At 41.0% G+C, this 14,654-nt stretch overlaps 1 protein-coding gene across 1 annotated transcript in view; it reads right to left on the reverse strand.

Moving 5' to 3' along the window:
* Window positions 1–14,654, reverse strand: part of LOC104461008 (VPS10 domain-containing receptor SorCS1-like) — a gene marked incomplete at its 5' end in the record, with an annotated part of 38,989 nt that overhangs the window by 11,896 nt on the left and 12,439 nt on the right. Inside the window, 4 exons of the mRNA XM_010072429.1 lie at window positions 4,893–5,024; window positions 8,154–8,266; window positions 9,240–9,363; window positions 11,266–11,399. Coding sequence (XP_010070731.1) covers window positions 4,893–5,024; window positions 8,154–8,266; window positions 9,240–9,363; window positions 11,266–11,399 — 503 coding nt within the window. The remainder of the gene's footprint in view (window positions 1–4,892; window positions 5,025–8,153; window positions 8,267–9,239; window positions 9,364–11,265; window positions 11,400–14,654) is intronic.

The following is a 14,654-nucleotide window of genomic DNA, read 5'->3' on the forward strand; positions in this document are numbered from 1 at the left end:
AGATGCAACTAACTCAGCTGAAGGCAAAACTTCTTAGAATAGCAACCTCCTAATTTATAGTCTTCAAGAGTCTCCCTTGTGAAAATAATTAGCTTTCAGAATTAGTTTTGGTCTTTAACTGAGCCTCATTGACTTTATCTGCTTCATTTGCAGAATTAAGCACGATGTGCAAAAATAATTCAGTAATAGAAACCATTCTTCATGTATCATTTTTCATCAAAGGACACATAATGAATAATAATAACAGACAATTTGTGAAGAAAAAAAAGAGCTTCCAATTTAAAAATGGAACAAAACATCAAATTAAAACAAAAAATTAATTTGGCTTCCCTTAGCACTTTGTCAGAATTAGGATTGTGAAAGAACCACACGCACCAAGAAACAGAATTATCACTCAGAAGGGCATTTTCCTATACCTTTATTGAAGGCTTGAAACCTCTGGTGTAAAATGGTTTAGATTAACTGAATGTGATACAACTGTGCCAGTAGGTACTAGCTAAGAACCTAGATAATTGTCTAGACACTGTGTAAGGATCTCAACTAATGAGTGCTACACTTCTGTTCAATTCATTGAGTAAATCAATAAACAACTAAAGAAAGAACTATGCACATTGATTGGTACGAAGTAACTTGAACAGGCATTACAAAAGTGAATCAGGAGTCAGGGCAAATGTGGATTACTTTAAACCGTGCTACTCACCCTGCATAACCTTGGTTACTTCACATGAGGCCTTTAACGTTTTAGCATTGAAAAGACCATAAGCACTGACTTACAGGGTCCAGCACAAATTTATTGAGATCTTTTACTGAAAGATGCTAAATTCAAGCTGCTGTTAGTATCCTGAGATATTGTGAGAGCATATGGCAGATGATATTCCTGTGCTTACTCAGCCAAGACCTGACCAGCAGATATGAACCCAGAGAGAACTTGGACATAAAAGCCAGGATCCACTGTAAATGAACAAAAGGGACCAGAAGGAGGCTTGAGAATCAAGGGCTGCTCTGTCCACTGAGCAAAAGATTAGAAAGCAAGAGGGTTGATAACTCAAAGACATTAAGACAAGATAGATAGACAGCCTCTTCTACAGTACAAAAGAGCTGCTCAAGAAAAGCTGTCTAAGGAATAAAGCCCTTGGTACAAGGTCTTCTGGTTGATATTATTGCATTCTTTCCCCACCTGCTTTTACTTCTTAAATACTGGCCCAACCTTCCCTAAGCACACAGTGGAAGACTTGGTCTGCGTACAAAGGCACAGATGTTAAAAAACCCCAAAACTCTCCTAGTAAACACTAGATGATTTACCCTTCTTCCTGGAATTTAATTTCCAGGACTGATTGGCACCATTTTCTGTAAGAAGGTGTTTACTGTCACGATCTTGTTGCTAAAATATTTTGGTGACAGGCAGATCTGAAATACATCAGAGAAAAGTGGGTGAAAAAAAATTCAGAAAAAAAGATAGAAAGTCCTTCAGCTACAATGAAGCAGAAGTAAAACTAAATCTGCTTTAAGGAAACAATCCTAAGACATATACACATCCAGGCTTCCTGAATGCCCCTCTCCATAGTGCTAAATTCACCAGAGGTTTTTAATCCCTCTTGCCCATCACTGTTCAATTGATATTCAGTCATCCATGTCATTTCCCATCTCTTTGGCTGGATACAGATACTGGCCACAGCTGCAACATGTTGATCACAGTTGGCTACCAACCAGCTCATGTTGTCATTTGCCAAAGACTCCATCATGCTTGCTACATTGTTGATAGCTCTTTTCAGATAAAAGATTAATGGCCTCAAATGTCACTAGCTAGTTGCCCTTGCATCTATTTTGCATTCTGTTTTTTACTATTATTTTGATCAGACCAGGTAAAAGAATGCAAATGGAGAACCAAAGGGAAATGCAGGAAAACACTGAAAACTTTACCTGATATGAAAACATCACTTTAGCATTCTCGTGTATCTTCTGCTTACATCTCATTTGACTAACAGGAGACACATTTCCTATGTTTGGCAAAAAGCCTTCACTATCAAACAACATGGAGAGAAGAAAACTTCTGAAATGCATAAATAAAAAGATAACCCTTCGGAATCCTCCTATAGAGTAAAACTGTACACTGAAAAAATTGAGTGATCCTATCTGTGTATTTGTATCACTGCCCTCTGCTGCATTGTAAGTAGAATATCTACCTAATGCACATTCATTTTGAATTGGATTAGTGCGAAAAATTACTCAAAAATTACTTGAAATGCTACTAATTAGAGGTTTGCCCTTCACTGGAGAGATAGAATTTGGTGCTTTTGAAGCAGCAGATCTGAATTCTGTAATCATCACATTCATTAAGCCCATCCATAAAGATGGTGTAACAACTGCACGCCAGCCCAAGGGGCCAATGGCAACTTTGGGTGGCTGTTTTTGCAGGATTTGGGATAATTTAATGGTGTTGCAGTGCCAACATGCAAATCAAACAGCAGCATTTTACAACCACCAATTATTTCTATGTTTTTAAGTAGGTTGGTGGTTTGTCCTCAGTTACTGTGAAATGAAGCAGGAGAACCAAGCGAGCCAATTAAAAAAAAAAAAAAAAAAAAAAAAAAAAGTCATGACATTCTGGTTATCTACACAAAAATTTATGAATATGCAAAATATTTTGGGATTTTGCAGTTCAGAAAGGTCTTTTGATTTTTATGAAGCTGGGAAGAATAATTTACACCGACTAGAGAAGGTGGAGTGGACCAAGTAAATTGAAGTCCTCAAAAATTCTTTATTTATGTGTTAGATGGAATTGTCCTATGCTGCAGATTGAGAAAGCTTCCCCAGCCTCATACACAGCAGTTTTTTTCAGCTGTCAGGAGCAGTTAAATTTTTTAAAAGGCACTTTAGTCTCCCATACAGAATATCAGGAATGCAGAGTTCACATTTGTAAATGTAATCTGCAAACAGATATGACAATAATTGGTACTGTGTGCCCACAAAAAAAAAAAAAAAATGGGGCACTTGAATGAGAGTGGCATGTCAGCTCAAGGAGAAAATAACATCTGCCATATAACCACATTATCAGCAAGAGCATAAGACACAAATGTGCTGACCTCATAGAAAACCACATGGAAACGTATATTGAAGAGTGGTATAGTGCACAAAACAGCTTAGACACTTCTCCAATCCCACTATTACTCTGTCCAGCAGTTCATGATTTACTGTGTTTAGACTCTTAAAACACAAGTGGCACAGAATTAAGACCTAGATTTTCCAGGGACAGCAAACATCCACCTGCCTCTGAAGTCAATGGAAATTATGTACCTAGAGACCACAGAGCAGATGGACAGAGAGACTCAAAGGTATGCTTAAAAAGACAAATGAGTATGTACCAGATAAAAACAGACCAGCTTGATCTGCCACAGGGGGGAACAGCAAGAAAGCAACCCCTGCCATGCTCATTAGATATGTATCAGATTTACTAGTCCAAAGTCCATGAAACCACATATATCCTTCATTGATACCCATAGCAGAATAATAGTCTAGCTCGGGTGATGAAATACTGCTTGGCTAAGCAAGTTGTCAAAAGCCTTACAGGTACTGTGTGATAGACATGGTCTGCAGCAACTTCAGGAGTTTCATGCAAGGAGATGTAGTCTGAAGCCTCTTCAGCTACTGTTTCTATCACTTTTCCCTTCTTCCCAGTCCATCAGCTGCCCTCAGCCTTGCAGGTTCTAGCTTATGGAAGTCCATAATCTTTGCACCACCTGCATGATTTACACAGCTTCTCCCTTTCAAACCCAGGCTGGATGAGGAGAACATCAGGAGCACAGAACGTCCCTTGGCTCTGTTCTGATACCTGGCATGTGAATGTGGTGGGTTCAGGGCTGTATCACCACGTCCACATCATATGACCACAAGTACACATGCTGACTTTAAGAGGCTCTAATAGGAGGGGAAGAGAAGGAGGGGGCTAGAGCACACTTTATTCTTCTGGTAAATCTATGCCTACAGTGTGTATGGTGGGTTTCCTGCCCTTCTGTGGTGTTTCACTCAGTTTCAGCAACTTTTGATTTTGAGAATGAGTTAGGTTTTCCCTCCCTTGGGTACTGAAACAAGAGCTTTTGCGGAATAGAAACATTAATTTCTGTAACTCCTCTCCATCTGATCTATTCTGACTGCCAGTTTTCCAGGGACAGAAACTATTTCTCACTGTGTCTCTGGACAGGCTCACCATGAGTCTTAGGTTTGGAGGGTAGTTTCCATGTGTGATACGACACCATGAAAAAAGGAATCTATACAACTTGTTTCAGCCTTGCAAAGAGAAAAAAGTCCATAGTGGCTAAACCCCACTGCCAGCATCATGAAGAGGGCAGGTAGGTAATCCAGCCCCACCCCTGTGCCTTAAAGTAATGAAGTTCTGATCTGCCCAGGTCTGCCACCCAGTTCTGTCTTCCAGTGCTTTCTAGACCCTTCACAGTCTCACAAACTTTGCCTTATGAGGCTACTCCAGTTCATGTTCACAGGAATAATCCCCTAAATCTTTCCTGCTCTCTTCCTACTTCCATGAAGTAGGAAGAATAGAAAGGGAGAGAAATGACATCATACAAATTTATGCCAACTTAACATTACTGAGGGAACCCCAATGGGAGTCTCCACTCCTAAATACAGCTCCAAAGCCTGTTTCCAGTGTTTTGGAGGAATAAAAACCAAAACACAAACACCACAACAAAAAACACCACCAGAAACCAACATAAAACCCAAAGACGATATAGCATGTACCACAGTCATTGTTTAGACACTAGTAAATCAGACGCTTTTGTACTACAATTAGTTGTTCTAACCTGTCTTGGAAATCTCATATGTCTATACACACACACAAATGCATAAAAATGCACTTCTCCAAGTAATGAACACAATACCTGCTCTAGGTCTCCTGCTGTTCTTTTATTTTCTCCTGTGGCATCTTGATACGGTAAAATGAAGAGTTCGGCAGCTGTGGGCAGACCGGGGAGCACTGCGACCAGAATATGCTTGCTTGAAATACCTGTTGCCTGATACATAGACAATTAATGGACAGATAAACAGTGGGGATGGCACTGAATGCTGACAGCTTCTTTGCTAAGGCATCACAGTACTTATACAAATGATGTAAGTTATATGTGGTACAAGAGGGAAAATCTAGTTAAAATCCACGGCATGTGAAAACTCAGGGATTAATAATGTCCTGATCTAAGCTATTTTAACACATTCTCCAGTAAAATATGCAGAGTCCTAAGACAACAATGACAATCAGACATGCTAAAAACAGCTCCTAAATAACAGTTGCATATGGTATGATTTGCTTTGTCTAAATTTAGCTATTTAAAGTTATCTGACTATCCCAAGTTAGCCCTTGAGGTTCTTCATTTAGTCAATGGTAAGAAGCAACATGTTAAAGGGCAAGGAATGTGGGCAGAATTTCACTCTAGGGGTGTGATTAGCCAAAACATCTTTAAAAGTCTTGTGGAGACTCAGGGAGAAAGAAGATGATGAATCAAGTTTGAATCCCAAAAGCCAAACAAATTCTTATAGTTCACATCCTGGGTCAATTCTACAAGTTAATGAGGACCTTTTTTTTTTTTTTTCTTTAGGTGCTAAAGATTGTCTAAATGTGCTATTTTGGTTTTTTGTGTTCTTGGCTGAAAATCTTAAGAAACCAGTTTAAACCCAAATCCCCCTTCAACGCAAATTACCCAAAATTAAAAAAAAAAGTACCCCACAGGCATCACTACCAGGGTCATCTCTGGTCATGGGTTTCAGCTGCTGTTATCATGACATTACACACTCAAATTATGGAGTTCTCCAGAAAAGGAGCTCATTTGGCCTTCAGGAAGTTTTGAGAGCCGAAAGGAGAAACATAGTTTGCTAAATCTTCCTCCATTGCCTCTTTGTGTTGTGGATTATCCAAGTAAATGCATTTAAATCTCAAGGTTTTAATTTAAATTGTAAGTTTCCAAGAGGTGAATTTAGTAGGTCACTTTTAAAGGAAATAAAAAGTGCCCTCAGATGTAAGGGCAGACCACAGCAGCTGGATGCAGCACAGAGATTCCCCTGCAGTCAGGACTTGAACCCTCTCAGACATTAATTGAACCTAAAACTCATGGACTCTTCTTCCTAGTACTTCAGGAGCAGAGACTTGGAGCAGCTGCTCGCTGAAGAAAATGATGGACAGCGGACAAGGACCCAGTGAAAGTGATTACAAATCACCATTACCTGAGCTAATTCTGTGGCTATCCCACACATGACAACTGTCAGCCCGGGGAATACCCTGTGGAGCTATGAAAAGGGAAGCCTTCCCCTCCACTGCATGCCAAGGAAAAGCAGGTGGTTTTGTTGATGTTGTTTTTTAATGTGGATTTAGAAAAAAAATATAACAATTTAAAAATCTCATATGTTCCTTCCAAGTATTATGTGAAGCTAGGGCTTGCGCTATTTGTGCTTGCCTAGCAGGTTGCTTTAAGAAGTCAAGAAAAAGACACAGTATTACCAGTTAATGGTAATGGAAAGTCTTCATTTTCTGACACTGGGAATTTTTTTTTTTTTTTTTTTGTATGGAAGCTTCTGGCTGATCTACTCTGTTCATTCTTGTCTTCATCAAAAGCAGGAGACAGGACTCAGAAAATCAATGATGTGAGCAAAGAATTATGATCATAATACAAAATAGGATATTTTGTGATAATCTGAAATTATCCCTACTTAGAGAGATCAGATTTTAGTAGAGAACTATAATTTCTTATGCAGAACTTTTATTCAAGTCTATGGTACTCTGTAATAAGAATGTAATATTTTAATAAAAGTTCATAAAAATGGTATAGAACAGCTATAATTTCCTGTTGAATTATTTAGTTATTCAACTCATTATTATACAGTTTACTTAATTCTGTAGAAATCTACTGGTTTTCTCTTTAATTTTTACAGGAACTTCTCACAAAGGCTTGTTTAAGGTGAATCATTTAGCTACATAAAGAGGGATAATTAGCTATCATTTTTTAACTCAAACAACAAAAAGACTGTGTTTTCCCTGCTCTGCTTTTGGAATGTAGCCTTGGTACTGTAGTTTTAGAATCCTTTTATTATGGCTTATTTTTTTTTATTGAGTTGTTTATATTCTGAAAATTCATCCCAAAGATAAATGGATCCTTGAATACTTGACACAGATATAAATAACTCAGAAGAACAAGCTCCAGAAAAAAAAAAATGTTCTTTTTTTTTTTTTTCTTCCCTCCTCTCCTCCTGTCTCTTGAGGAAATTGAAGAAAAAAAATCTCATAAATAAGCCAGAAAAGTTTGTGTGCACTTGATTAGAGCACAGCGTCTTTCCAGTGTTTTTGCACAGGTGATGCCACAAATGAACATATAAGCTTGCTAAGAACATGTACAAGCCTTGTATCTTTTCAAAATTTGAGTAACTTTATTAAAAAAAAAAAAAAGCAGAAACCTTGCTTCAAACAGTTTCTTTTGCTATTTTTCTGCTGAGCTGAGAAACCCCAGCTGTCTCTTCTAACATTTCGTAGCCTCTCAGTTTGAAATCCACGTCTTCAGCCACACAAAAATATTTTTGTGATATTCTGTTCCTCAGTTAGAGAAGGAATTTCAGAGCTCCTCCATAGTGTTGATGGGAAAAACAGCATCCAATCCTGACCTATGAACCTCATGCTATGTGAAAGACATAAAGTGCTTACTGTGGTGCTCTTCTCTGTAGTAAAAATTGTTTTCTTTTTGGTCTCCTAAGTTTCCTACAGTATATTTGTAATTCCATTAGAATAGAACTACTTTCCACTGCTGTATAAGAACAGCAGTAAAAGAAGGAAGCATTGCTATGCAGCAGTAAAAGTATTTGTACAGCTATAGGTAGGTATAAGTAATTTATTTTCTATGTGCCCTTTTCTGAGAAATATTCCACCTAATGTACTGTCATTAAAAAAAAATAAACTGAAGGCTGATTCTGAGCACCAGATTGTCATAGGATTGGATAATTTCACCTGTCTAAAATTTAGGATTCCAGTCTCATACAATAGCCTAGCCTCCTTTTATAGATGGTAGAAACAGAGAGGTGTCTTGAGAAAACAGCTGATCCAACCCTAATGCAGGCACAAACCAGAAATTAGAACCATTGTAATGCAGATTATGAAAATTTCTTACCTCCACCAGAGCTCTCTTGACTACTCTACTGACATCCCTCCTCCACTCTGGGATATCTGGATTGTAGTCGTCCAGGTTTGGAGAGAATGATAACCGCAGGGACTGAAATTTCTCTGCAGATACGATGACATGGTGGTGAGTAAAGACTGTGAAATGCCTTAGTGCCAAATGAGTGGGCAGAACCTAGTGAAACCTGCTGCAGCTCATGTTGTGCTTCATCAATCTGCAGGTGATGCACAGACTGTCAGAGAACCCAGCAGTGTGTCTGAGAGATTCACCGAGAGATTTGGAGAATCTGAGAGGCGTACAGCTAGAGTGTCACCAAACCAAAGAGGCTGAACAGTCTTTACTTCAACGGATGAATAGCACTGGAAAGGGAGCTGTGCTGGGAACATAAATGAAATGCTACCTTTGCCTTGACTTCTGAAGCAGGCAAACTCTATGAAAGAAGCTGTGATGGTACCCTCATAGACATGCCCAAACACTTGAAATCTTAACTGGAAGGAGACAAAGGTGGGGAGAGGAAAATGTACTTAACCTCTGCTGGTGTTAACAGAGATGCCCGCCCTGATCACTAAGACCATGTGCTTGGTATGAAGAGCTAAAACTGGGGTCCCCGGGGTTCTTAGACTACATCTATACTATTTATTAGTATAGATGCTTCTGAGGTCTGAATACAATATCAAATCAGCACAGACTTCTGTACAGAACAGCAGCACACAGCTTTGACTTATCTTTCAGGCTAAGCAGCTTTTGCATGAGTTAAGAGGCCTCTATGGGCCGAGTGGGAAAACCAGCTCGCAAAATGACCTAACATTTTGACAATCATGTAGGATGACCAAGTAGTGATAGAGCAGACGCAGAGGGCTCTGGGGGGGAGATCAGTGCCCTGTAATTACCTCAGTCTGGACTACTGTCAGTCAGTGGCCTTCAGAGATGTTATGCTGAACTGATAACACTGGAACCAAGCTCATAATCTCACTCAAAGCATCCTGGAATAAAGACCTCATGCTGCTGCCAGTTAGCCTGGCTCTCTAGCTCTTGACTATGGAGAATCCTATGTGAAATGAAAGGGGAAGAGCTCACCATACACAGCAATAGTCTTTGTGTCCTGAAGAATGGTGTTTCTTGCTGAGACCTGAACAGTGATGGTGTTCATCCCCTCCACAGAAAATGTGAATGTGATGCTCCCTTCCAATGTGATCAGTGGCTGCAAATATATCAGAAAGGAGAAATTAACTTAATTTGGCTGGAAAGGAAGAGCAAAAATTAGCCTACTGGGATGGTTTGGGGAGTCAGTTGCAGCTTGGAAACTTCAGACTTAGAAGGAGTCCAGTGACACGGAAGCCAATTTTCTGGAGAGAGCCCAGGGATCCAGATGGGGTTGTCCTCCTGAAGCTTTAAGTAAGGCACCTATAATTTCCATAGAAGCTAAGTTTTAAGATGCCAGTATTTCCTTTGCACTAAGCATGCTGGCTGTCCTGGATCCATTGTTAAAGTGTCTGTCTTTGCTGCACTCCCCAGAGAGGCCTGGATCCTACTGTGAGGGCCTGCAGGATCCAGGTGCCACAATCCTTTCCTAGATCTAGCTGTCAGTGAACTGCTTAAGGTCACTCAAGGAGGTCGTGACAGAACCAGGAGGCAAATTAAGACTTCTCAGTTGTTCTCCCACATTATCCTTACACACGGAGACAACATTTTGGAAAGCGATGGTGTTTAGAGAGGACACAGACCCCTTCAGCTTGTTTCACTGGGCAAACCAACGAGTTGTGCCCCCTTTCAGCAGTCTCTCCCCTAACTTCTGTTTTTGCTTGTTAATGAACTCTGGGTGAGATCTTCAAAGCACCCAATATGAAGTCAAACTGTTCCTATTGTATCCTGTAGCGAAACTCTCACTTCAATGAGAAGAGAGTTAGACCAACTCCCATCACTTATGAGCTTAGCAGATCTGAGGGAAGGTTAAAAGGTGACAATAACAGCCTGTAAGTACCTCTAAGGGGAGATGATTTCTGATAGTACAGAGAGTTCTTTAATGTACACACAAAGGTATAACAAGATCCAACAGCTTGAAACTGAAGCTAGATAAATTCAGACTACAAACACAGTGCATGTATTTAGCACTCAGGATAATTAGCTGTGGGAAAATAGTTGGGGGAGAAGGTAAGAAAGAGCAGCAGTGAATTCTCTATCATCTGACGGAAATTACAAATGCAAAACAACAACAAAAAGTCAGGCTCTGCCTTAATCACAAAGAGTTGAAAGTAAAAAGTAGAAAGTACTGATGAAAGCCTCTGACCTGCATTATACAGAAGATAACCACGTGTGGTTGAAGGTCCCTCTTGGCTTTACAAAATCCATGAGAATCTCTCTCCTCAGAGACAAATTAGGGTCTTCAACCACAGAGAGATGTAAAATAGCAGTTATAATGCCTGTGCAGATTTACCAACACTGCAAGCGTAGAGGCAACAGAATGTGGTGCATGCTGTTCTCACATCTGAGAAGAGCCCAGAGGCAGGGAGGCATGTTGTAAACCATTTCATCCACCAATAGCACATGATAATAAGGTCTTACTGCACATGCAGTTCAGCACAGAATGTGGGGGCTCAGGACTGGGCTCAGCATATTTAAGGAGAGGCACAGAACCGATGGCAGTCTCTTCCCTTGTTAGTCACCAGAGAAATTAGGTTTAAATGCTAGAGCTATGTAAAGTTAGTTCCAGATATAAAGCCAGCTTCAGTTCGAAAGGTTAGTTTCCTAAAAAAAAAACCCAAAACTCCAAGTCTGTTCTTGTTGTTGATGGAGGGGCAGGCAACACAGTAGAAACTCTTCAAGATTTTAGTTCACTATGTCTACACAGTGAACCAAAATTGGTTTTGGATTGGCAATCTGCATGAAATAGCAATAAACTCTACAGCTAAGTCACAGCAACAAACACAAAGCAGTTCTTATATTTCAATGTTAGTACATCAAAGAGCCATTAGTCTCTTGATCTCTGGTTTACAATTTTCTGATGTGTGTGACTATTTAGAAGCATTCCCAGACCCTTTCTCCCTCCCTCCTCAGTCAGAGAACTCTGCTATTATTTTGTTCTCAGCCCACAGGGAATACAAACCTCCGTGTTGTTCCCAAACCACCAGATGTAAGTAAGCGTTCCTGCTTGGCTTGGCCACAGCACTGCCGTGGCATTGACCTCCTTGTTCTTTGTGGTGACAAATGGTAGAGATAAGTGAACATGTTCCAAGGGGCCTGAAGAGACAAAAGCAGAAGGTGAGTCTTCCCTCCCTCTGAAATGCCAACCTGGGGGAGAAGGGAACTGAGGGGATATCCATTTGTTTAAGGGAGAGAAGTCCTCCAAATCAGTGTGGGGTATGACAGCAGCTACCCCTGTACCTGGAGCGGAAGAACTTAGACTTCTTACTGAACGAACCTCATATACTCAGGGACAATATATACAACTTAAACAATAGTGGCAGAGCCCTGTTATGTGAATACGACCTTCACCAGGAAGACATGAGAATGTGCAGGACAAACAGCTTCAGTGGACATGAAGCACCTCTGCTGATGCAAACTCCTGTGATTTGGTGAAATTCAGCAACAGTGTATCTATATATATATCAGCTGAAACTCTATCTGAAGGCAGCTATTCACTGAGTGCTTGCATTTTAATGTTACCTTATACTCCCTTCTTTTCCTCAATAAACCTTTTATTTCTTTAGTATAAACAGAACATAATTCATTCGACAAGTGACATTATGCCCAGGGTTACACATTTCCCATCTTCTGGAAACAGATGGGCCTTTGTTGTTACATCTTGTTCTATAGATTATTTTTTAAAATGTGTTCTGACTGTTCACTTAGAGAACAAAGCAATTGTCCTGAGAGTGACAGAGAAAGAAAAAGAAAGAAACCCCAGGTGACACGGGGACATGGGTTTCTTAAACAAATTAAGGCCACATCACATATTCTACATCTGCAAGCTGCCCAGTGATGAGAAGCAGAGACCATAGCCTGAGAGGATCGATTGCACTGTCCATACGGAGTCGAGATTCATTACTAGAGGATCTTACATATTTCAGGGAGAGGATTTTTTTTAGGACACAACCCATGCCTGTATCATCACTTAGACCTTGCTTTTCAACCTCAAGGAACAGCACACATTTTGGAGCAAGCACCCTGTTACCTCTATGCAGCACACAGGCAGAGAGAGACACGTACAGAAAACTTCTCTCAAATTAGACAGTATAAACAATGCCAGCATTAACAAAGACCAGTGTTCCTGACTTACTACCGAAACAACAGCTTTCTCTGGTTTGTAGACACAGCTGCAGCTTAAACTGATGCAGCCCAATTAAGAGTTATCCATGGTCAGAATAACCAAAGCCGGCTATGCACCAGACCATAGCTCTTTTTCCCTTGTATAATCAGCAGTCAGCACTCTTCTTGAATATTCACTAGAAGCCAGGATTTCACCCTTATGATTTTAATGGCATTCCCCTGCTCAGATACATTTCCGTTACTGGGCCATGCCTGCTCTCAGCAAGACTCCAAGACCTGGAAAACAGCAGCTTTGCGGGCTAAACATTTTGCAGCTCTGGTATCCTTTGGGATGTTTGCCAAATGCCCAATGTCAGCACAGCACTCTAAAGGAACACATTTCCTAACACTGGATGCGGTGGTAGCAGTGACAATGGAGCCTATATAAAGTCTGATACACTCCAACATCTGAATACATCTCAAATGATCCAGCACTGCAAAGAGTGCCCACCACCTCCTGGGACCTCCACCATGTATATGGTGGCCAGGAAAGAACATGAAACAATGGCTCAAGCAAGCAAATTCTGCCTTAATATTTCTGTGCACATAGCTGATGGGTCAAAGTGGCTGAAAGGCTGCACTATTATGTGGCCAGCAGATGGGGATAGCTCACTCTGGATAGGCCCTTAGCTTGCTAGGAGACTGCTTTCTCTCAGGTAAATTTGAAGAGAATTCAAGAGAACTCATTTCTGAGCTTCACGTGGGGCCATGGAGACTACAGACCTTCAGCTGCCCCAGGAAAAAACTGCTCGAGTCCTAGACAACAGAAAGAGAGAAGATTCTCCAAAAGTTCACTTGGTCAGGTGATGTTATCCTGAAGCATTAAGACAAACGCACAACTAACTTTCCCAGGGAAAATTTTGTCCTGTCAGGACAGTTCAGAGACAGCCTGTTGGCTGGAGAAGCAGTTTATACACAATTTACTGTCCATCCACCCCAAAATGCTCCTGCCTCACAATAAGCTGCATTTCTGGATCCCTCAACCAAGTGCAGCAAAGGTGCTGCTGCTGCTGTGCACTGGCCCCACAGCTGCAGCAGGACAAGGAGGGCACAGGATGGAGACTTTCCTCTGCTCACCACAAGCACCATGTTCCAGTGCTTGCAGCATTCCCCTCAGCAAGGCTGCTGGCCACAGGTAGCGAAGGTGTTGAAAGGCTCAGATCTGGCTGCACACACTCGTATCAACCCTGTAACTAAGGGTCACCCAGCTAGCAGCCCCTTCCTAAAACTCTCTGGGCGTTCAGGCTCTACACTGCTTTTCTGTGGATTTTGGCAATATAGTGTGTTTGTCTATTGTAAAGACAGGTATTTTTACAAAGCTCCCCAAGCTCATACACCCCAAGCAGAATACTCAGCAGAGCACCGAGTGGCAATGCAAGCATTTAAATAGGATTTAGAAGCTTTTCGTGGATCTGGGTGTTAAGCTCTGGAGGGGTCTGGATTTACGGTACATCTCTGCCCTCAGCAAATCCATTGCTAGTCTGAGTGGCACCATGTTCAGTCTGCAACCTAAATCCCCAATTCTTGTCATGCAGAGAAAGGTGAGACATATCCCTTAGAGCTGTCACGTTTCCAGGGGTTCATGTATCTATAATCTGGGCCTGGCTGCAATGACCACACAGCACCTAAGTCCTATGCTGGCATTACCTACACACAACACAGAAACATACACTATCAGCTGGGAAGTCACACAAACATATCTGAATATTGTTTATTTCTTGTACTGTTCAAATACTCAGAATGGTTCTTAAGCCTTCAATGTCTCAAGAAAATGGATTAAACTAGCTATAAACCAGAAAGGTACTATCAGTGAAAGTAAAGGCTGGACACCTGCATTCTGCTTCCATTTTGTGGTTGTTGCATGAGCAAGTGTTTGATGTTTCGCGGGGCCTCGTTACTTTACAGATAGGCTGAGGGTGTGCAACAGTCCCCGTGGAATAATTCCTTGTCAAACTGCAAGGTATTAGAAACCCTGCTCACACGAGGTTGTCAGAACCTCCTGTGAAATATCAACCACCAAAACACTTCTCCGTTTGTTTCCAATGACCTTTACAAAAAAAAAAAAAAAAAAAAAGAAAGAAAGATCACGGCTCCTGCTGAGCCTCTCACTGCTGGCCCAGCAGTGGGAGGGGGATGTCTGCATTCAGAGCCTGCAGCAGGTCCCATGACAATTACTCAACCATCCGG

Source organism: Pterocles gutturalis, unplaced genomic scaffold (genome assembly GCF_000699245.1).
Source record: "Pterocles gutturalis isolate BGI_N339 unplaced genomic scaffold, ASM69924v1 scaffold7032, whole genome shotgun sequence".
In the NCBI taxonomy this organism is placed as follows: domain Eukaryota; kingdom Metazoa; phylum Chordata; class Aves; order Pterocliformes; family Pteroclidae; genus Pterocles; species Pterocles gutturalis.